Here is a 23,143-nt window from a genome sequence, read left to right as displayed (position 1 = left end):
TGGATCTTCTGTGGTGAATGGGTGCCGTCAGAATGAGAGTCCAAACAGCTGATAAAAGCATCACTTTAATCCACAAGTAATCCACACAACTCCAGTTCCACTTCAGACAGTCACATCTGGCCAAAACACAAACCAAAACAACTTTTCAGAGAGAAAGTCCATCCCCTATTGTCCTCTCACATCAAAATTAACCAACATATTTGTTTGGAACTATTTTGGCCTGTTCTCGCTTGTAAACGGTGCTTGATCTGTGCATATTTCTCTCCTGTTTCAGACAAAATGACTTTTTAACTGGAGAAAGCAATATTATGGTTGCTGTAAGCAACAGTTTGAAGTTACCTTGATGTATTTGTTAATTACAAACGTGCAGCTTTTCTCTTTACAAGATGTTAATTGATAGGCTGGAGTCTTATGGATTGTGATGTTTTTATCAGCTGTTTGAACTCATTCTGACGGCACCCATTCACTGCAGAGGATACATTGGTGAGCAAATGATATAATGCTACATTTCTCCAAATCTGTTCTATCTATAAAATGTTAATTTAGTTAAGTTAATTTTCAGCAAATTTAGATTTTTGGGTGAACTATTCCCTTAATTGCCAGATGCAGTATATTGTAAATTGTCAGCAGTACCTTTTTCTAGTTTACTACATTGAAAGGAGAGATTTTCCCAGTGTCTTTCTTGTGGTTACTCCAATGACTGGAGAGCCTAAAAATCAAATTTTCAATGTATGACTGTTTACATTTTATGTATTTGCTTAGAGCACTATTTGGATTACCCTGCAGACAGATACGGCATGCGTCGCTTAATCAGACACTTTTAAAAATTAAACGCATGTCATAGCGAAACTGCTCCGCCTTTTGGAAAAAGGGTTTGTATTATTTCTGCTTATAAGGAATAATTCATAACATTCCAGAATTTGATTCATGGATGTTATATTTATTTAATTGTAGAGTGCTGCGTCAGTTTCTTTTTTTCCCCCGTTTTGTTTTTTAGTCCTTTAAGCTTTTTACATTGTGCTGATTGTTAAATTATTTAACATAAGTTAATTTACCATGATTTTTTTGCCAAGATACCCGGTCCAATAGGTATTGTTCTAGATGTATGTAGATTTTTGACCATATTAACTGTCCTTGCTTTTAAAGTTTGTCTAGATTTCCCTTACAGCTGCCAAGGGTACAGAATAAATTTGACCAGAGATCAGTGGATCTGAAGATATGAAAAGCAACCAAGATGAAGTGATGACCAAGAGTCTGGACACACGGTTGTGGCTATTTCTTGATATCTTAATGCTCTGACATTCAACAGTTGAATTATGTCAAAGGATGATGGTAGGTTTTATGTACTTAAACATCTTTCTCACTATTACTTAATGAAGGATTATGTGAATGACTGTTCATAGACTATTGCTCACTGCACATAAGATAATTTTGTGTCTGTGAGGCTGTGAGTTTATGTCTATGTGCCAGTCTGTGCATGTACGATACTTATGAAATGAGGTTTAGAGACTGTACAAAAAAGTTTCAGCTAGCTCTGTTTGCACTTAAGGAGGGTTTCCAAAGAAATGTACTACATTTTAAATGCTTTAAAATGTTAAATTTCAATATAATGTATCACTATAATTGTCCGTATCCGAGTTGTAACCAAACTCATGATCTCACAAATTCAGTTATTGAGAAGTATAAGAATTATTATTATTGGAGCACAATAAGGATATTGTTTTAAAAATATATTCTAGGGCAAATACATTTTGATTAAAAATAGTGCAAATATAAACAATTTAAATGAGGTTTTACCCAAAGTGTAAGGCAAAAAGATGAAAATTGGTCATGAAAATATTGTCTTTGTTAATAAATATAAAGTACATACTTACTCAAAATAACCAGTTTAGCAAATAGTGCACAATTATTTTTAGTCTCGTGGTTACTCCGTTGACTGGACAGCCTAAACATCAGTCCAAAGCCACTTGGAGGCAAATGTTCTTTGTAAGACTCTTTACAGTTTTTTTTTATGTATTTGGCTTAGAGCACTATTTGGTTTACCCAAGTAATCCTACTTTGGAATTACAAGGCTTCTTAAATATTAAAAACTGCTCCATCTACACTTGTTAAATTAATAGTGAAGTTCATCCCCTCAAAAATATAGAAAACAATTTACTGCAGCTTTACAGCTCTCTGCTGTTCTGAAGTATGTCGTTTAGATATGGGCATGTGATTCTAATTAGTGATTTAAAACTAAATCAAATTTTAATCTTAATGTTTATTTATACTTAATCAATGTCCAAATGTAGAGAGTGATTCCTAGGTGGAGTATAAAGTGAAGATGCACAGTCCAAAACCAAAAAGCAGGATATTTATATAGTTGGCCACGAGATAATAAAGGTTTTTAGAAGATTGCCATATTATCCAGCTTGTTTGATGTTTATTTATATATTGTGATTAGGCCAAACTGAGCCATAAGTGTTGAGGAAATAAGAAAACCGTTCAAATTTATAAGACAGACATAAATGAAGTGAATATTCATTGCTCTAAATCAAACAGTGCCTGTCCTTTTTTTTCTTCTTTAAGAGGTGGAGTCTAAGTGTACAATACTCTTAACTCATGGAATAGGCTTGGTAATATGTTTTAACAGTTAAAGGAGGTCGCGCATTGTGCTGTGAAAGGATAAACTATTTGTTAAAGCACTTTTTCGAGCTGTCAGATTAAGCAGACATGGACACTTACAGGAAACAAGGTGAAGTTTACCTACAACATCAGAAACATGGTGAGGTAAGACATCATTAGAGCGTTGTCTATTTTCTATATTGAAAACAGGCAGATGTTTTTGTTTATCAACCTCTAAAACTACAAAATGTGCATGGCTGATCTAAATAAAACGGTTTTATTAAAATAGTTCAGAAACCGTTTACAGTGTTACACACAGTATTGATATTATGGTTTGTAGCATTCAGAAACATTGGAGAAACAAAGTAGGGCAGTCATATAAAATATAAACTATGATTTTAAACGTGATGGTATTTGCTTGTAATTTTTTAATTTTAACTCCCCACGCCCTCTTGTTTTGGCATGAACTCGCTGGTGTAAGGTTATGTTCTGGTATGAGAGGGATGGAATGAGACTGCCTCTACAAGTTGAAACTTGGTGTGCACATCTCTGCCTTGCTTTTTGTATTACAGCACATTCCATTGACAAAAACGCCCTCATGAAAGTGCACTTCACCTTGTACTAGATTCAGGCCCTGCCTTACACACACAATACATGTGAGGTAAATTTGGGATTGGCTGAGTGAGTAATTACATCCATACCTCCAGCATGAAGTGGATTAAGAACTTTTTAATGCCAATATTTAGCAATCCAGAGGCGTGTTCATTACCTGAAGCACAAATTCCACCTGATGGACTCGATCTTATCACGTGATAAATCTCACTTTTGTTGTATTGCAGAAACATGGATGAAGGAAAACAATAAATATAAGTAATAATATTCTGTTTGTTCTCAACAGAAGTGGAAGCGATATTGGTTGACCCTTCACCCGGCTAGTCGGCAGGGCATTGCACGGTTAGAATTATCAGAGGCTGTTCATGAACGGTCAACTGTGGTGGTCAGACGACATCCGGAGAGGAAAGTTGTCCGTCTGGCCGACTGTGTGAGTGTCGTCAAGCTGCCTCCTCATGCAGAGGCTTGTCCAGGGGAAAACATGGCTGCTTTCTGTGTGGAGACAGAGGACAAGAGGCTTGTGTTTGCAGCAGAGAAAGAAAGTTGTGGAGAATGGATGGACATAATATGTAACACTGCCTTTCAGGTGAAGGTTTGGATTTTTCAGCTATATTTTTATTACACGGTACCATTCAAAAGTTTGGGGTTAGATTTAAAAAGAAAATACTGTTATTCAGCAGGGATGCACTATACAAAAGAGTCAACATAAGTAAAGGCATTAATGGTGTTAAAAAAGGCTTCTATTTCAAATAAATTTGGTTCTTTAGAACTTTCTATTCATCAACTAATCATGATGTAAGAATCAAGATGAAAATGTATCTCAGTTTCCAGTTTCTCAGCACCAAATCCGCATATTGGAATGATTTCTGAAGGATGATGTGACACTGAAGTACTGATGCTGAAAATGGCTTTGCCATCACAGGAAAATAAATATTTAAAAAATATATATATATATATAAGTTATTTTAAATTCTAATAAGATTTCACAATATTACGGTTTTTGATTAAATAAATGTAGCCTTGCTGAGCATACAACAGACTTATTAAAATTATGGACTCCGAACCTTTGAACAGTATGAAACAACAAACCATTTAAGCTATATAAGGATATTTGGCTGAGTTCAAGATCCTAATATAATGAAAAATGCAGATCAATCCAGCCACAAGTTTATTTGAAGTACTGTACCCTTTACTCCACTCCCTGTTTTTCACAGTATTCATAATTTCACAGAAACACACTAAAAGTGCACCACAGCCAGTGCCTCTTATGGAAGACAATCAGATCTACATGTCCAGAGAACAACGTGAGTGCAATCAATCATCAAATGTATCATTCATGCTGTCATGTTCCTGAAAGGCCAGCCCCACCACTTTCTATGTCATTGCTGTATAAAGAGTGAATTTTTTTGAACAAACCAGAAGATGACTATGCTGAACCACCTTAATGCAGATCTGTTTTAAAATGTAAACAGATGGTATAACCATTAACCAACTTAAGTTTAATTCTGATCTCGATGTCTCTTTCATTACAGTGTACGAGTTTAAAGTGGTTGTACTGCAGAACGAGGCTTCAGTTCGATGTGGCCTGAAAGGACAGTACTGGCTACAAGCTGGTGAGAACATGCTAGTTCTTCAAGATCTGGAGACCAGAAGGACTGTAATGGAGTGGCCATACAAGCTGCTGCGCCGCTATGGCCGAGATCAGGTCAGCAGAAAAAATACTTCATGTACATAACAGAAATAAGATGAAACAAATTATTTAAATAAAATACAATCAGATGTGATTCTTCTGTTTGTGTGATGAATTATAAGATGACAAAAAAAAAAAATAATAATAATAATTTTAATAATAATTAACGTAAAGATGCATTCATATCCTTGTTGAATATTATAAACTAAAATAAATTTTGTTAATTACTTTTATGTGTTATAATTATACACTACCAGGCAAAAGCTTGGGGTCAATAAGAATTTTTAAACGAAATCAATATTTATTCCACAAGGGCACATTAAACTGATCAAAAGTGACAGTAAAGACATTTACAATGTTATAATATCAGCATATTAGAATGATTTCTGAAGGATCATGTGACGCTGAAGACTGGAGTAATAATGACTGCTGAAAATTCAGATTTGCTTCACAGGAATAAATTACATTTTAAAATATATTACATTGGAAACCAACTGTTTTAAATTGTAATAATATTTCACAAAATTATTTTTTACTGTATTTTTGATTTTTTTTTTTTAAATGCAGCCTTTGTGACCAGAAAAGACTACCAAAAAAACTACCGAACCAAACTTTTGAATGCTCTGTCTCTTAAAAATCATTCTAAAAACTATACACTTTACAAAATTGTACGTTAAAATGGCATATAGCCAAATACACTAAACACTTTTTTTTTCCCAATATAAGGTACGTTACAGTAAACATGTTAAATGAGTGTTTACAAATATTTTTCCTCTGTTCCTCTCTAGATGCTGTTTTCTATAGAAGCAGGCAGGCGTTGTGAATCGGGCCCTGGAACCTTTAACTTTGAGACCAGACAGAGTGACGAGATCCTTCGCCTTATTGAGCTGGCTATTCGCCAACAGAAGAGCCTTGCTGTTACTGGAGACAGGCAGTCGCCACATTCTCCACGTTCTCGTTCTCCTCGCTCACCCCTGCCCAGACGCCCAGAAAGTTTTACTTTGCTTGATATGGAGGGCAGCAACAGCCCTCAGCCTTCAGATGCAAAACTGCCCTTCAACCCCAATCCAGCAGATGTCCTTGGCCTAAACATATATGCTGTCCCAAATCCTGTACATACAAAACTTGCAAGTCCTATTGGCTTAACCGAACCTGTTTATGCAAACCCTGCAGATTCTATTAGCTCCTCAAATAGCACACACTCAGATCCTGGTGGCGGTATTAGCTTGATTGAGCCTGTGTATTCAAATCCTGCCGTTTTAATAGACAGTCATGAATCTGTGTATGCAGATATAAAGACAGATCCTCTCCCGTCTCATCATAAGGATGAATCAGAACCAGTGTATTCTGATCCTGCAGATGTCATCCGCCCAAAACCTAACAATTGTGTCCAAGCTGATACGATAGACTGCCAGCCTGTCAAGACGACGCCAAACAATGACAAGCAGCAAGAACCTGTGTACTCTGAGGTGTACGACCATGTCAAACTAATCACAAGTAAAAGACTTGACCTGAAGGCCGAGGAGCCCATTTATAGTGTACCTCAGTTTGTACAGTCGACTCAAAACAATAACTCTCAACAAAACAAAATGCCTGAGGAGAACCAACCCATCTACAGCAAAGTTATCAAACCACCCAAAACCCCTCAGCCTTTCCATGAAAAGAAGCTAAGCCAAACACAGGTGGTCTCTGAGGACCTTGGAATGATTTAATTAAATCCGTAATATGTGATCATGGACCACAAAACCAGTCATAAGGGTCAACTTTTTTATACACTAATCATGTATACACCTAAAAGCTGAATAAATAAGCTTTCCATTGATGTATGGTTTGTTAGGACAATATTTGTCCCAGATACAACTATTTGAAAATCTGGAATCTGAGGGTGCAAAATATTGAGAAAATCGCCTTTGAAGTTTTTAGATATTTACGGTAGGAAATTGACAAAATATCTTCCTGGAACATGATCTTTACTTAATATCCTAATGATTTTTGGTATAAAAGAAAAATCGATCATTTTGACCCAGTATTGTTGACTATTGCTACAAAATATACCCATGCTACTTATGACTGGTTTTGTGTTCCAGGGTCAAATATAAAGTCTTCACAAGTAGCTTTTAATGTTTGAAATGTTTTATTTTCCCCCACTAATTTCATTATTTATTAATCCATTCTACAAGATGTTGTGGAATGATGACTGATCTGTGTAACACTGATGCTCATTATGTAACATGTATTTAAAAAATGTACATTTAAATTTATTTTGTTTTACAAGCCCAAATATGTTACATGTATTATTTTTGTATTTTCTTGGTGTACCATAGCACAATTAAATTGTGTTATGAGATTTCTGCATCTTTCATAGAAAGGCTTCAATGGCTAAAATCTCAGCATAGCTCAGACCAGTAAAAAAAAATAAAAATAAATAAACAACTCCGGTATCCAGTCAAGAAACAAATTTGAAACGATATGAGTTAATAAACACGATTTTCACTTGGGGTGAATATTTAAAAAGCCACAGACGAACGGTTTAGCCGAAATTAACCAAACTATAGCTAACAGAGTGTCCAAAACAAGAATCCTAGTCGTCTTCATTCAGTAATGTATTGTTGAACAGGGTCGACACCAGATTGCTGTGCGCTGTGAAAGAGTCTTTATGGTTTTTACGTCACTACTACTGACCGGAAGTGCTGAGCGATGTCAAACCCGAGCAAATGAGTGTTACTTCCACGACGTTTTGAAGATATGTCTTTACATTTTTGAATTCTGTATCACTTTCATCCAGCTCCCAAATCACTGAACGTTCATTGAAACGTGTTGTAGGACGCTTAAACGTTAACCATGTCAAATCGCATCGCTTTCCAGACTCAGTTAGCGTCCATTATGGAGGTGCTGGCAAATGCAGCGGTGGCTGAGATATGCAAACTCGTAGACGACGACTACGCGGTTATAAACTTACAGATGACCCAATGTCAGCGTGAAAACAAAGCGCTGAAGAGAAAACTTCACATATTGGAGCTAAAGATGGCTCGAGGGTTTGCAGAGAGGAGAATTAGTTCACTCAATCGCACTAATCGGGTTCAAGTGAGCGCCGCTTTGTCAGAGAAATACAGGAACCAAACTAACGGTGTGTGATCAAGAAACCTTGTATGAGATATTCTACCGCCGGTGTTTCTGTCACACCTGATCAATTATTAGTCTACTGTAGTTAAAGTACTCTGTTTTGTGTTGTTTCACACATCCAGCTGTGCTGTATGGAGCTCAGTTTAACTCGGGACTGTGGAGAGGTGGAGGAACAGACTCAGCTGCTCAGCAAGATGAAAATGAAACTAACAATATGGTAGGTAAGCCGTTATCTATTTGTGGTAACCACAATAACTGGTTTATCCCATTTTCATTGTGACATTTGTAGTAATGAGCCCACAGGTTACAGCAGATGTATAGATAAACTGTTAGAATCAAGTACACTGTATTTGTGTAGCACTTTCCACGATACTGGTTTTCAAAGCAGCTTTACACAAAATGTTGATGACTTTAATGTCTTTACTTTTTATGTAGACATAAATAGATCTATCCATGGATTGGCAAATAAAAAATATATAAACAAAACAAATTGTAGAAAAATAAATCATATATTTAAGATATATCGACTATCATAGATAGATGGATAGAAATAGCTGCAATTGTTGAACATACATATCTGTATAATATATAGAGATTTGTGAAACATTTCCTTTCATTATAGACAGGAGATGCAGTATTATCAGAAGCGGACACAGTGCTGATAAAGGATGAGATGTTTGAGGAGGACCAAACACAGCAGAGGCTGTTCATCAGAGAAGGTGGTGAGTGGACAGAAGAACATAAACCGCCTGTTTTAAAAGTATCAGAGGATGGGTTACTAACAATACCCATTTTAAATGGGTTTCTCTTCTTTCAGGAGTAAAAGAGACGCTATCACAGACTGGAGAGGCAGGTTTTGGTGATGTTCAGATGGTGAAAGATGATGATCAGGTCTCTGGGATGCAGCAGCCGACTTTGGAGGTCAGTGGATCTGACACTGCGCTTAAATCTGAGCCAGAGTTTGAGAGTGTTAAGGGGATATCCCAAGAGCCCGTAGAATTACATTCTGAAGGAAAGTTTGATTTGAATGGAAAATCCAGCCCTATGAGGGATTATTTTATGCAAGGGAGTGACAATGCAGACTTGCGGCTACGATCTTGCACGTACGTGAACAATGCAAGATCAGCTGAGAGCCAGTGCACAGACCCTTTGCGCCGTTCAGAGGTCATAGAAGTCGACTCTGCAGAGGAGGCAGAAGAGATTTCTGTGTGGGCTAGCAAAGTAGCGTGTGGGAAAAGCCAGGTTCCACGTGTTTATCCCCAATACGGGAGGGAGGAACGTCAGGATAGCAGGATCCTCTTGCCGCCTTCCAATCCGCCTCTGGTGACAAATGACTTTGCAGCAGTGGCATCGACATCTTCAAAGATACAGGGCATGGACAGCTACCACAATGTCAGAGATGTCATATTTAACCAACAAAGAGTTGGTCAGACTAGAAATGACAGAGTTCCTCGTGAAAAACTTTTTGCCTGCACATATTGTGGCAAAGTTTTCAACCGCCCCAAAAAGGTGGTGATCCACCAGCGGATTCACACGGGTGAGAAGCCGTTCAAGTGTAACACCTGTGGGAAGTTCTTTGCAGAGGCGGGAAACCTGCGAAAACACCAGAAAGTCCACACAGGAGAACGACCGTATAGTTGTTCCCAGTGTGGACAGACGTTTGCCTGGATACGAAACCTCAAAAACCACCAACAGAAGTACCATCCTGATGTGTTAACTGCAGAAGAAATGATCTCTCTAGGAGGAGTCAATAAATAATCTCTAGATTACTGCTAATGAGTGTGTATTATGCCACCATCATATCTCTTCTGGATAAGACCTTATATACATGATTTACATTGTTTTTGATTAATAGGAATGTGAGTCAAAGTGTTTTTTATATATATATATAATTAGCAAATTCAGAGTAAATCTCTGTCCTGTGGTGTACTGTAGAAAAAGGTGAAGCAACTTAGTCGAAATGCAGTTATTGGTATAATAAGTGTTGAACATTTTTAAATAAACATTTCTGTACTCATTTTGTGTTTGTTTTTTGAAGAACATTGACTCTGAAGGCAGGTAGTTGGAGGAAGTAACCTTATGGAAGCATCTGGTGGTCACTGCCTTTGCAACCACAAGTGTAAAATTTACTTAACGATATCAGAACAGTGAAAACACATTTAACTAATAACCAGAATTTAGTCAGCCCTGTGCAATAACATAATTTTAGGTTTTCCATTTGAAAAACCATTACATTGTGATGAATGATTAGATCCACACACTGCTCTGAAACACAGCCATTGATAAATACTAATAAATCATACTCTGCTTGTTCAACAGTAGCATAAGTACTTACCCACTTTTCTTTAAAAAAAATTAAACATCCACAGCTACTGTCAAACTTCAGTTATTAGGAACATTATGACACCATTACAATCAACTGAACACAATTCATCATATACAAGAATTTCCTAGTTTATTTACACATGGAAAGCGTCAGTAAATTACCTAGATATTTATGTGTCAGCCAGGGCCATTTTGTAACACAAAACCTTGTTTCATGTGTTCAGCAGCAAAGACAGGTGGAAGACGGAGAGCCAGAAACAATATTGATAAAGGAGGATCTGAACGACCAGTGGGAAAGAAGCCAGACACAAGCCATAATTGTGCAAGATGGTGAGTAGAGGGCCAAAAAAAGCAGTCCTCTATTTGATGCTTAAGTCATTTGCAGAATAGTATGATACCATTTGTGTTGAATTAAATGTCTTTGTTATAATAAGAATTTGCCACTGCAACAGAGCAAGTATAAAGGCTTGCTCAATAAGACACAGTGGCAGTGAATTGCTGCTGCTATAAAAAAAAACATGTAGCAGATCTAGAAGGTGGTGCAGGGGTGGAGGAGGGTTAAGGTTAAGACGAACACGTAGTCTGGTGGGACCGATATTAAATACTAACCTAGATAGGAAAAATAAGAGGCTGCTGAAGCCAGTCAGCGGCACATTAGAGTTTCGTGACTGAACTAGTTATTTACATACTTTGGCCTGGAATCCCAAAAATTACCATTGGTTCTCTTTCCTCAGCAGAGTCAAATACAGAAAATTGTAGCGGAAGACTTTCTACCTCACCAGCCAAAAGCACAGTTGCACCTGGTGCAGAGAAGGTTTGTTGATTTTCTGTTCTCTTAAGATGCAAAAAACTAGGACAGAGCTAAAGAGTGTCACATCACCGCTGCAAAGTAAACGTAAGCCACTTTAGGATTAAAACGAATGTAAATGAATGTAGTTTTATTTTGTTTCCAGCCGACAGAGGTGGAATTTTCCCATTTGAGTGAAAATGGACAGGATAGGAGCCAGAGAACCAATATTTCTCCATCCACTGGACTGCAGATACAAGGCGAGTAAATGAAAAGAAGTAAACAGATGAAGGTTAACCTTTCAACGCATATATACAGTACACTGCGTATGTATATATGAACACTACACACAACTACCTTACTAAACAGATTTGAATGTCATCTTAAATTAAGAGCTATATGCCAATTAAAATACTCTGATAGTATCTGAACGTATTTACATCTAGGTACTGTTGAGTCCAGTCCAAGTAGTTCTCAACAGCACCAGTACCACAGGTTTGCTGTTCGACCCAGCAAGGGTCTAACAACAGGAGAAACTGCAGCTCTCACAGGCCCAGGACACTTACACAAGGGAATGGTGAAAAGCAGAACTTCACCCACAAACCAGCCTCTGCTCAGCAGAGAAAAGACAGCCACTGAAATGTCAGGAATGGACTGCTTGTTGTATGACAGACCTGCTGAACCTAAAACCAGCTTTACGCACTGGCCCACACATCCATCCTGCTCATATACAGAGTCAGACCAGGATCAAGACTGTATGCTGGTTCAGTCAGAGACTGTATCATCTATTAGAAGCTCCAAAGGTGGACGGGATGGAGCATCATCCACCCGAACACATGCTGTTAGAAATGCAGCAGAGGGGTCTATCAGAGAAGAGGAAAGGTGGAATCAAGCTGCCATTTTGAGGCAAAGCCAAATTGAAGCATCAGGCCACGTCAGTAGACCTGAAGTGATTCAGACAGAGACTGCAAGCAGAACAAACCCTTCATATTTCACTGTGATACCCCAAATTATGTCTAACCTAACTCAGCCTGGGGCTTCTCTTGCCGGGCTGCAGCTACCAAAGCACATGGAGAAAGGTAGGCGGAAAAGCTACGTTTGTAAGTACTGTGGAAAGGCGTTCCCTGGGTTGTCCAACGTTGTGGCACACCAGCGAGTGCATACAGGTGAGAGGCCCTTTAAGTGCGACACATGTGGGAAGCTTTTCACTGAGGCAGGCAACCTCAAGAAACACCAAAGAGTTCACACAGGAGAGAAACCCTTCGTCTGTCCCCGCTGCGGGAAACGATTCGCCTGGATCTGCAACCTCAAGACACATCAGCAGTCGGCCTCCTGTGGAGGAGTCTGATATAATATGTCTGATGACAATGCAGGGCTTCCAACTCATGCCTTCTTATGAACCCAGTGAATGTCAAAGGAATCATTATAATACTCATGGTATAATTTACACAACAAAGAAAAGGGGCTTATGAAATATAAATAGAAACATTAATAGGAAGATTAAGGTCTGTAGATGTTTGCAGCGGTTAAAGCAATTGTCTTCGGTGTTCTCTTGTTGACTGTCCGTGAATTGTAATATTAAAAGTGAGCAGCAGGTGGTGCACTAGCACTGATGAACGGAGCATCCGTAAGTGTTTTACCTTTCCCACACGGTATTAACGGATTTGGCAGTACAAAAAGTCTGCAGTATTTTTAAGTACTCTTAAGTATTAGTATTAAAGGCACTTAAACATGTTTAAAAATTACTATGTTTTGGGTGTTATAGGTCGTTGTTTGTTTCGAATATTTTGGTTAAGGAATTTGAGGTATTAGCCCGGCTAGCTCAGTCGGTAGAGCATGAGACTCTTAATCTCAGGGTCGTGGGTTCGAGCCCCACGTTGGGCGAAATATGTTTTTTTATAGCACCTTCAGGTGCAAATATGTGTTTTTTTTTCATTTGTTTTCCCCAGAGAACACTTTTGCCAACACAACCTGAACTCCAAACGTCGATCTAGTGTTTTCCGACGTCTGGCATATCCAGATCTCCGACTCACAATTCGTTGTGGAAACAGTTTAAATAAGATATATAGATGTAGATGTCTGCGAGATCTACAAGCTATGTAGCTAATTTCAATTGTTTTTTGTTTGTTTTTTTGTAGGTGCTCCTTTAAAGATCTTTTGAAACCATTTAAACCATTAGATATCCGTATGATAATCTAAGATTTGAAATAAAAGTGTAAAAGGTGCATTTCAGAATTAAAAATGGGTTTCTTTCTGAAAAAAAGAGGACGAAATAAAATGCTTTTGACAAGAACATACATTGAAAAAAAGTTCCTAGCAGAGGATGGTTTCGATCCATCGACCTCTGGGTTATGGGCCCAGCACGCTTCCGCTGCGCCACTCTGCTGTTGCGTTCAAGCTGTTTGTTTACAACGAATAAGTTTCTTACTTGTTACTTCCTGTTTAAACACGTTACGTGTTTACAGTCTTTGGTTAGTTTTGTTGGCTTTTTGAGATTTTATCGGTCCGTTCGTGAGATAGAATGTATGTTTCTTTTACACACCAGGCAGCCAAGACTTGACTATAACGTACGTTACCTCGAACGATATTCTGCTAACCGTGTTATCTCTGTGGTGTTCACAGCCGCAAATTCTTTAGCACAATATACTATTTAGAACTTTTTAACTTACAACTGGTACTTATGTCAAATGACCTTGTTGGACTAAAGGCGGAAAAAACATTCATTCCCTGACCGGGAATCGAACCCGGGCCGCGGCGGTGAGAGCGCCGAATCCTAACCACTAGACCACCAGGGAGTGATGCAGACGAGCTTTCGGCTCTCAGTATTGTACATCTGTGAAAACTGAGGTATTGTTATGTATATAAAAAATGTGCCGTTTCGGAACTGCTCGTAGAATCATGTCAATTCAAGGCTGAAGATTACGTCAAGTTATGCGGTTATTCGGTTTGATTGCCATTGTGGTTGATTGTATTTGCAAAAAAAAAAAAACAAGTGGTACGATGATCTAAAGACGTTTCTAGCTGAAACTGAATGAATTTAAATTACCATGTTGACGTTAATCGGAATGAATAAGAATCACATCATTTTTATTATTGTAATAAAGTCCTAGAAATTTTGTCTGTATGACTGAACACCGCTAGCCCCTTGTTTTAGGAAAAGAACATGAACATTTGAAACTTTTTCACCTTTATTTAATATTTGAGTGGTGTAAAAAAGTCTAAAAACCCTTCAAGTATGTGTGACTTTAAGTTAGCATTTCAGATAATAAAAAAGTTTGTTAGATTAATATTGTGTGGTATCCATGTTTTCTCTAATGCATGATTATGAGCATATTGCCTTTCCTGTACTGATGACTTTAAAAGAAAGAAAAAAACAATAACAAAAAATACATAATTTACATTACCATAATAGCTACTACATCTCACCCGAAAAACTCATGATGGTCAGTACTATAATTATATAAGTGTAAAGGGCAAATAAAGATTTATTGACTTTTTCCAGGATATACACAAGGTAATATGCAATGCGTGGTATTCTGAAAGTCAAAAAGTCATTTCCTTTCCCCTCTTTCCTTTCCTGTAACCTCTTCACTTCACTGTTTTCCCTCTGCTTTCTCTTCTTGCTCTTCTCCAGTTTCCTCATCTTCCTCCACAGTGTCTTTTACATTTCCCTCTTGCCTTTCTCTGTTCCTCTGTTCTCTCAGTACACATGGCAGGCAGTTGACCAGGAAAAGGATAGAAGAGAGACAGAGAAGAGAAAGGACAGCTCCAATGCCAATCTCTACTTGTCTATCAGCAGTTTTAACTTCTTTCCTCTCTTTTTCCACTCCAGGGGATAAATACACAGCACTCTCTTCATGGTTGGGAATCAAAACCGCCTGCTCCAAGTCATTTCTTCTGAACACATCATAGTCACTTGTGGAATTTACCGTCATTTGTTGATCTTCAAAGTCATCATACAGATCCTTGTTGGAGTCGACAAACAAATCAGTCACATCGTGCATCTCAAAGTTGGTTTCCTCACTCCCCATTGGCCAAAAGTCCACGTTCAGATTCACCCTTATCCAGCCAGAGCCTTTAGCCAGTCTTTTTGCTTCACCTCCTTTTTGGATTACCTCTGGTTCAACGTGGTTAAATGTTGGTTCACAGGTGGAAACCAGGAGCTCGGCTTTCACAAGAGGCCCACCGCCATCACCTTGTGCCAAAATGCGCTGGGATGGAGCAGGTGTCACAGCAACCACGGACTCAGCCAAAGAGGAGAGCTGGAGCGTATAGGGAATCCCACTAAAGGCATTCACAGGTATGGTGGTGTCATCATCAAACTGGATCCAAACACTGACGGATGCTTCCTAATAAAAAAGAGTGGAGAGAATGAGGACTAGAACAAGGCTGCTAGAAACAGTAGTGTTAAAATGTTAGTACTCAGTTTACTTACTTGGCCGTGGTTGTACAGTGTGTTGTGAGCATTCACTGTTGCTGTGATAATAGATGGATGAGATGGGCTGGAATTAATGGACAGGCCAAGCCCTCCCACCAGCTGAACGGAGAGGTCATCAGGAGTGACTGGTTCAGAGGATACAATGACATTAGCTCTTCCAAGCACTCCATCCCACTGACTTGATATCACCTTGAAAAACACATGTGAGATATGTGAAGCAGTAGGGGAGAAGAAACCAAGACAGGCCTATATTTAAAGGAATAGTTCACCAACAAATGAAAATCTTGTCATCATTTAATCACCTTCGTATTGTGTCCTGTAGGACCTTATTTCTTCTGTTGAACACTAAAGGAGATATTTTGAAGGTCTAAACAATGAAAGTCAGTGGGGTCCAAAACAACATTGGACCACTTTTATTTTCATTGTATGGCCAAAAATGGAGACGTTTTTAAAAATATCCTCTTTTGAGTTTCATAGAAGACACTAAATTTTCATTTTTGGTCGAACTAACCCTTTATGTATATTTAATTCAGATACCAACATATAATGATGTAATTCCAGGATTCAAGCCAATTAGATGTTTTTGTTTATCAAGAGCTGCAATATATGGGTTTTCTATCCTCAGCCAGTCTCGGACAAGTTCAGTCACATCCACAAACCAATCCGGTGATCCGAGCATGTAGGTTGGTTGGCCTTGAGCTGCTGATTGGGCACTGAATTGTGCCAAAATCTGTATAGTGGACCTCTGATAAACTGGTTCACACCTAAGAAAGAGACATTGTGATTTCATTACGATCAATGCCATTACCTTATACTATTGGAACAGTCTGCAGAAGAATAATTTATAATAAGGTTTAATTTGGTAACCAGTACAAATACTGCTAAAACATTTATTAAACTCAGTAAATGTTAAATTTATCAATTAATAATTAATTATTAAAATAAAAAATGCTATCTGTTTAATTGCGTAATGGACCTGAGCCAACATGAACAGCTGAATTTTTTATTAATTACAGCTAATAAAACAAAGATTAATAAAAGCTGTAACAAATAAATTTTTTTCATTGTTAGTCAAAGTTAACCCTTGTGAAAAAGAAATGTACTTAACTAACATAAACTAAAGGGACTATTTTGTTAAGTTTAACCAAATATTGCATACCCGCTCTCACTGAAGTAGCTCCAGCCTTTGATGGGACTCAGGACAGAGTCAGAGAGAAACATACGCAGTGGAACTACAGGAGCCCACACAGCCAAGCACAAAGAGCCACTGTGCATTCCCAAAGAAAACTCCAGCTCCACACAGATGCTGCCCCTTCCTGATTCACTCCCATCCACAAAAAGCACAGAGCAATCATGAGACACCTGCCAGACAAGAAAAGAGCTGTCAGATGAGTTGATATATTTAATGCATTAGAGCAGACCTCCGAAATCTTTATACCTTGACGATATCTTCATTGGCTGAATGACACTTCACCGCTGTGGTTACATCTGATACTTTGCCATCAAGGCCCACCGCTAGGACAATGACAGGAAGTGACACAGGCTGGCTCGTCAAGATAGCTGTGTTGATAATTGTGTTGCTCTGCCAATGAAAAGAATAGGTTTTCTGTAAACTCCATGTCTTCCTGTTCTTTACACATATTGCATCGAATATTTAACATTTAAGGAATAGTTCACCAAATGTTAAAATTTACTGACGCTTAGGCCATCCAAGCTGTAAATTTATTTGTTTATTGAAATAGATTTGAAGAAATTCAGCATTACATCACTTGCCCTGGTTCTGGTTTTCACCTCACTGGACGTTAATTTGTAGTTTGGAGTTGTATAAATTACTTGTAATTATTGCAATGTTTTCATCAGCTGTTTAGACTCTCATTCTGACGGCACCCATTCACTGCAGAGGATCCATTGGTGAGCAAGTGATGCAATGCTAAATTTGTCCAAATCTGTTCAGATGAAGAAACAAACTCATCTACACCTTGGGTGACCTGAGGGTATAAGTAAATATTCTGTAAATTTTCATTTTTGGGTAAAGTATTCCTTTGAGTAGTTTGCCAGGAGGATGGTAAAAAAAAAAAAAAAAAAATCTATCATCTTAAATTTTGTAAATGCTAAACAGACAAGACTCAGACAAGTTGATACAATGGGGAAAATGTAGAATATTTCATAAGTGATCCTTATGATCACTTATTTGATGCATATGAAAATTAGCAGTTGTCTTTACCTCTGTGATGGGGGCAATGCCCACCACTTCTCTGTCAGTAAAGGAGAAAAAGCTTGTCGCTGTGCCGTGTGGTGATACTGCAAACTTGCGTGTTGAGTACTCCACCCACCAGCTAGCAGTGATAGTCATCGCTACGCCAAAGTTTCTGTGTAAAGCCTCAAATGAGAGACAGGATACCTGGCTTAGAGCAGAAGTGCTGTAAAACAAGGAAAATGACAAAGACAAAAAGGAAACAATGGATGTCAGATTATTGTTTCAACTAGCTTTCAGCAGGGCTGCCAGCTTCAGCCTGGAGTCGCCTACATTGGAAAAAACTACAGTGAAAAACTGTAAAATAACTGCTGCAGTGCTGCAAAACAATAACTGCTAATGCTAACCTATTTCCAGGTAGGCTACACAGCATATTAGTTACTAACCTAAACATGTCAGAGTGTAACCATAAAAGTAACTCACTGACCTGCCTGCTTATATTCACACGGTACAAGGTGAGTGAGAGAAGCTGACTACTCAGCATGCATAAGTATAAATTACAGACCCGACTGATTTGAATAACTTGCTGCTGCACTGTGCTGCCTGCTCTGTCGGGTCTTTGTCAGTGTCCTCTTTGCTTCACAATATGCATGAGAAAAAGGATGTGTGGTGTAAGACAGTCTCAACTGCATGACTCTGAATGTGTGAGAGTTAGCAGTCCTTGAGTTTGTGGTGTATATTATGTATTGCTTTAAACAAGTACACTTACTTTGGTGTGTTGACTAAAAAGCTAAACTAAAGCACAAGTATAATTCACTTGACAACTATCGGGATAGATTGTAAAATCTTTATTAATATAAATAGAATGTGCATAGGTGTGGTCTTGGTAGACTAGACCCGTTACGTTGCTGCTGCTGAGCAAGTAGACTTGCTTCTGCTAAATGCTCAGGTCATAAAAAAAGAAAGCATGCTGCTGCAACTAGAGAGAGGAAGATTTCCCGTAACAGATGTAGGTAAGTGGTGCTGGGGAGGCAGTAGGCTGATATGAGGACACGCATGGCGCACAGACATGGCATTCATTGAATACGTCCTGGTTATGTGAGTATGTGAATCCAGTTGGCTGGGAACACTGAACTAAATGAACCAATTACAGTTTCATGGCTGAACTATTTATTTAAATACAACACAAGTTTCAATATTACAATATTTTTATATTAATGTTTGTCAGCAGGCCCAGTTCTTGCCAGATATCTTAGGTGGGCATGTTTTTTTATCTTTGGCGCTATGTCTGCAGCTCTGAACATACAGACAAACAAACGGACAGACGGACAGACAAACGGATGGACAGACAGACAGACAGATAAAATGGACAGACGGACAGACAGACAAACGGATGGGCGTACGGACGAACAGACAGACAGACAGACAAACGGATGGACAGACAGACAGAAAGACAGACAGACAGATAGATAGATAGATAGATAGATAGATAGATAGATAGATAGATAGATAGATTACCCAGTGCTGTCTGGAAGATTACCAGTGCTGTGGCTAATGATGGAAATAACGTCATGTTTTGAACCTGTTGTCCTTTCTACATTAACCATCCACAGGTCAGAGTTTGTGACTGGGTGGACCTTTAGAGACATCAACCCTTTTTTCACTTTCAGTCTGTGAAAAAAGAAAAAATGTGAACAGAAATATACAACACATTATAGCATAAAATGTGCTGAGCAATTTTATGTGATAATATTAATGTTACCTAATGGTCAGTGACTCCACACTAAAATTTGCCCTCAGGTTTACTGACACTCTGACTGGTTGCCCAGCTCTTACAGGCCCTTTGCTGTAGACAATCAGCACACTGGAATCCAACCAAAGTTTCTCTTCCGCTTGTCTGTCTAAACATGTAGAGCTCTGCTCGGTCTTGTTGATCTGTTCATCTTCAAGTCCCACAGGACCAATGTAGTACAACTTCCTCTCCGACTGCTGCAATACTTCCTCCATGCATCGAGGAGGTCCGCCTTTAGGATTGGACACAATGCCAAAGGAAGAGTAGTAGAGCTGAATTTGATCAGACTGGCCCTGAGTCCTCCTGGCACATACGGATGCCTTCTCCCACGGTTACGAGAACGAGAGCGGTTTCTGCTCAGGTGACGTTGCTTGAAAATCTGGTCCAGGTTTGCCTTTATATTCTGAATAGGCTCAAACCAGTTGTTTGAAAGTGTCAGAGTGACTACACACAACCCAAAAGGTGGCTGAGAAGAAATGGAAGAATACAAAGTAGATTGTCATATAGCTAAATAAATAAATCAGCAAAATAAATACCGGTCAAAATTTGGAATAATTTGACCAAAATTAAAAATGGTAATATTGTGAAATATTTTTGCAAATTTGAAGAACTGTTTATTATTATTATTTCTATATATTTTAAAATGTAATTTATTTCTATGATGGCAAGGCTAAATTTTCAGTAGCGATTACACAGTCTTCAGTGTTCTTCTGAAATCCTTCTAAAACATTTAAAAAACATATCAAGTTGCATTTTAAATATATTAAAATTCACAGTATTACTGTCTTTACTGTATTTTTAATCAAATAAATGCAGACTTGGTGAGCATAAGATACTTCTTTCAAAAACAAAACTATTGAGTGTATAATAAATGTGTGTATATATATATATATATATATATATATATATATATATATATATATACACACACACATTTTACATATATTTTAATACACAAAACTGTATATATATATATATATATATATATAGATAGATAGATAGATAGATAGATATACACAATATATACTTTTTTTCAGTAAGTTTTAGTTTACATTTTTATACATATATTTTCATTTCCAGTCATTTTAATATTGTTTAAAAATCGAAATATATGCTGTCCTGATCCATATATATGTAGCAGTACCTGAGTGATGCAGGAAGCTTTCTGTTCTTCTGTCTGTTTGAAAGCATGGAGAGTAACACAGGTTCCTCTGTTAGCATCACCCCTCATATGAAACAGCACTCGCACCTTAAACTGTTCTCCTCTGTCAACCTCCTTCTCTTTCACGATGGTTTTAGAAAGCAGTGATGCAGTGAGAGATGGAGTCAGGGGAGGAATTGGTTCAGACATCACCTTGAGAAGAAAAAAAAGTGGTATAAGAATAAGTAACTTTATCTTTTAAGTTGAGATAAAAGTCATTAACTGTAATCGAGACTGCAGTACCTGTGTGATGGTGTAGGAACCAAATGTAGCTCGGAGAAGAGGTTTGGAGGCTGTTCCAGATGGAGGCATGAGCAACAGGGACTGGGTGGAGGTGAAGGGGCTGGAGTTGGTGAAGAGAAGGCCCAGATCAGCCTGAGAGAGTGGGAGAGACTGCCATGGTGAGGGAACAGTGACCCGGACTGGAAGTGATGGGGAAGGAGGTGTCTGACAATGGGCTTTTGATGGAGAAAATGGAGAGTTGAGCTATTAGTTTGTGGGATTAGTAACAATTGCTTTATCATTTAAACACTGATCTCTCATATTAACAGTAGCATAAAAATTGGATTTACAAGATGCAAAAATTTTAAAAATCAATTTAAATCTATTCAAACTTGGTCTGAGAAACTTTTGCAATGGAAGACTCTATGGATGTTATAGGTTCTTCGTGGAACCATAGATGCCAAAAAAGAACCTTAATTTTTAAGTGTTTTGGGGAGAGTATAAAAAAAAATTCAAACTTACAGAGGATTATGAATAAGTGAAGAGTTACCAGTCTCATAGTATAAGACTTCCATTTGAGTCCAGAAAGACTCAGCACATCCATAACACCCTGTAACAATAAATTCTTCTTGTAGTCATTATATTTATCTATTAAAATAAATCTATTAAAGGAATAGTTCACCCAAAAATAAAAATTTGTTGAAAATTTACTCACCCTCAGGCCATCCAAGATCTAGATGAGTTTCTTCATCAGAACAGATTTGGAGAAATTTAGCTTCACTTGCTCAACAATGGATCCTCTTCAGTGAATAGGTGCCGTCAGAATGAGAGTTCAAACAGTTGAAAAACTTCACAATGATTCACAATAATCTACATGACTCCAGTCCATCAGTGAATGTCTTGTGAAGTGAAAAGCTGTGTGTTTGCAAGAAACAAATCCATCATTAAGGCATTTTAACTTTAAACCATTGCTTTTGGCCAAAATCCATAAGTCCTTAATCCATAGTAATACTTCCTCCAGTGGAAAAGTCCATCCACTGTTCTACTCTCACGTCAAAATCTGATGACAAATTTATTTAGAACTGTTTTCACTCGAGAATAGACCTTGATCTGTGGATATTTATCTCCTGATTCAGATGAGTTGACTTTTTCACTGGAGAAAGCAACGTAACGGATTAAGGATTCGTTTTGCTGGATGCAACAGTTTGAAGTTAAAAACATCTTGATGGATTTGATTCTTACAAACACGCAGCTTTATGCTTCACAAGACATTAACTGACAGACTGGTGTTGCGGATTATATTTGTGAATTATTGTGATGTATTTTTTTAATTTTTTGACTCTCATTCTGACGGCACCCATTCACTGCAGAGATTGGTAAGGAAGTGTAAAGCTAAATTTCTCCAAATCTGTTCCAATGAAGATACTCATCCACATCTTGGATGAGCTAAGGGAGGTTCAATTTCCAGAAAAATTCATTTTTGGATGAACTATTCCTTTTAATATTATCCATTATAATACACATAAAAATAATAATAATAATTTTAAAAAACACTAATTTCAAATACTCCAAATTTTAAATTACAAAAAGTTACATTTTTATATAATTTCACAAAAACAAGATTTAAAAAAAGAAAAGAAGATTAAAATGAAAAAAAAAAAAAATATATATATATATACATATAACATTTCCAAAAAGTTTGTACTTGCCTCAACGGTCCTTTCAGATTTTCAGATGTGCAAAACTGAAAGTAAGATATCACTCTTTTCTCACAAACATGCTCGGCCCAATGTGTGAGTTTCATCAATCCATCTTCTGTCAGGATACTTGCTTCTATGCTTTAGAAGTTTTTTCTTAGTTTTGATTAAGTTGAGATATTTCAGAAGTATCCCAATGATTTTAAAATCCTCCTTTCCTTATTTTCGTGTTGTTTTTCTCTCTGTCCCTCTCTTTGTCATTTGTAGCTCTTCACTGTTTCCGTCTGTCACTCTCTCTGTCCCTCTTTGGCTGGTGTGCTGGATTCACACAATACGGATTTATTCATTTAAAATGGTAAATAATCCTCTCTTCCTCTTTCCCTCAGATCTCGCCCTCCCCCTTTTTTCTCTCTTTATTTCTTGGATATTCTGTCTGGCCAAAGATATTTGACATCCTT

At 37.8% G+C, this 23,143-nt stretch overlaps 3 protein-coding genes and 3 non-coding genes across 12 annotated transcripts; 3 read left to right on the top strand and 3 right to left on the bottom strand.

The window, feature by feature from the left end:
* Nucleotides 1–482: 482 nt before the first annotated feature.
* Nucleotides 483–7,274, top strand: dok1a (docking protein 1a). 2 transcript variants are annotated; one of them, XM_058772623.1, is made up of 5 exons: nucleotides 483–2,769; nucleotides 3,503–3,802; nucleotides 4,448–4,520; nucleotides 4,749–4,921; nucleotides 5,695–7,274. In XM_058772623.1, exons 1-5 carry the CDS (start codon nucleotides 2,713–2,715, stop codon nucleotides 6,616–6,618), a joined length of 1,527 nt encoding a protein of 508 aa, XP_058628606.1. In that variant the 5' UTR covers nucleotides 483–2,712; the 3' UTR covers nucleotides 6,619–7,274. The 2 variants fall into 2 exon arrangements, with proteins under 2 accessions (XP_058628606.1, XP_058628615.1); XM_058772632.1 differs by having other exon boundaries at nucleotides 485–1,332.
* A 126-nt stretch (nucleotides 7,275–7,400) lies between these two features.
* Nucleotides 7,401–13,404, top strand: si:ch211-89o9.6 (zinc finger protein 90). 6 transcript variants are annotated; one of them, XM_058772598.1, is made up of 8 exons: nucleotides 7,401–8,033; nucleotides 8,152–8,246; nucleotides 8,652–8,748; nucleotides 8,847–8,950; nucleotides 10,579–10,684; nucleotides 11,089–11,168; nucleotides 11,308–11,401; nucleotides 11,588–13,404. In XM_058772598.1, the coding sequence occupies exons 1-8, from the start codon at nucleotides 7,748–7,750 to the stop codon at nucleotides 12,487–12,489; spliced, it is 1,764 nt and encodes a 587-aa protein (XP_058628581.1). In that variant the 5' UTR covers nucleotides 7,401–7,747; the 3' UTR covers nucleotides 12,490–13,404. The 6 variants fall into 6 exon arrangements, with proteins under 6 accessions (XP_058628581.1, XP_058628599.1, XP_058628569.1 ...); XM_058772616.1 differs by having other exon boundaries at nucleotides 10,582–10,684; nucleotides 11,588–13,397; XM_058772586.1 differs by having other exon boundaries at nucleotides 8,652–8,751; nucleotides 11,092–11,168; nucleotides 11,588–13,391.
* trnak-cuu (transfer RNA lysine (anticodon CUU)) lies at nucleotides 12,953–13,025 on the top strand. Its single transcript has one exon. It is a non-coding gene; the product is annotated as a tRNA-Lys (tRNA).
* A 51-nt stretch (nucleotides 13,405–13,455) lies between the features above and the next one.
* Nucleotides 13,456–13,527, bottom strand: trnam-cau (transfer RNA methionine (anticodon CAU)). The gene has a single exon. It is a non-coding gene; the product is annotated as a tRNA-Met (tRNA).
* Nucleotides 13,528–13,864: 337 nt separating this feature from the next.
* On the bottom strand, nucleotides 13,865–13,936 carry trnae-cuc (transfer RNA glutamic acid (anticodon CUC)). Its single transcript has one exon. It is a non-coding gene; the product is annotated as a tRNA-Glu (tRNA).
* A 45-nt stretch (nucleotides 13,937–13,981) lies between these two features.
* Nucleotides 13,982–21,592, bottom strand: tmem132a (transmembrane protein 132A). The gene is given in 12 exon segments (XM_058772564.1): nucleotides 13,982–15,490; nucleotides 15,577–15,768; nucleotides 16,121–16,343; nucleotides 16,739–16,941; nucleotides 17,018–17,161; nucleotides 17,804–17,999; nucleotides 19,292–19,444; nucleotides 19,536–19,854; nucleotides 19,857–20,031; nucleotides 20,710–20,919; nucleotides 21,010–21,224; nucleotides 21,511–21,592. Coding segments are annotated over 12 exon segments (2,868 nt in total). The 3' UTR covers nucleotides 13,982–14,734.
* Between the last annotated feature and the right edge of the window lie 1,551 nt (nucleotides 21,593–23,143).

Source organism: Onychostoma macrolepis, chromosome 01 (assembly GCF_012432095.1).
Source record: "Onychostoma macrolepis isolate SWU-2019 chromosome 01, ASM1243209v1, whole genome shotgun sequence".
In the NCBI taxonomy this organism is placed as follows: Eukaryota; Metazoa; Chordata; class Actinopteri; order Cypriniformes; family Cyprinidae; genus Onychostoma; species Onychostoma macrolepis.
The sequence above is the reverse complement of the archived record's forward strand: the minus strand, read 5'-3'. Positions and strand labels throughout refer to the sequence as shown.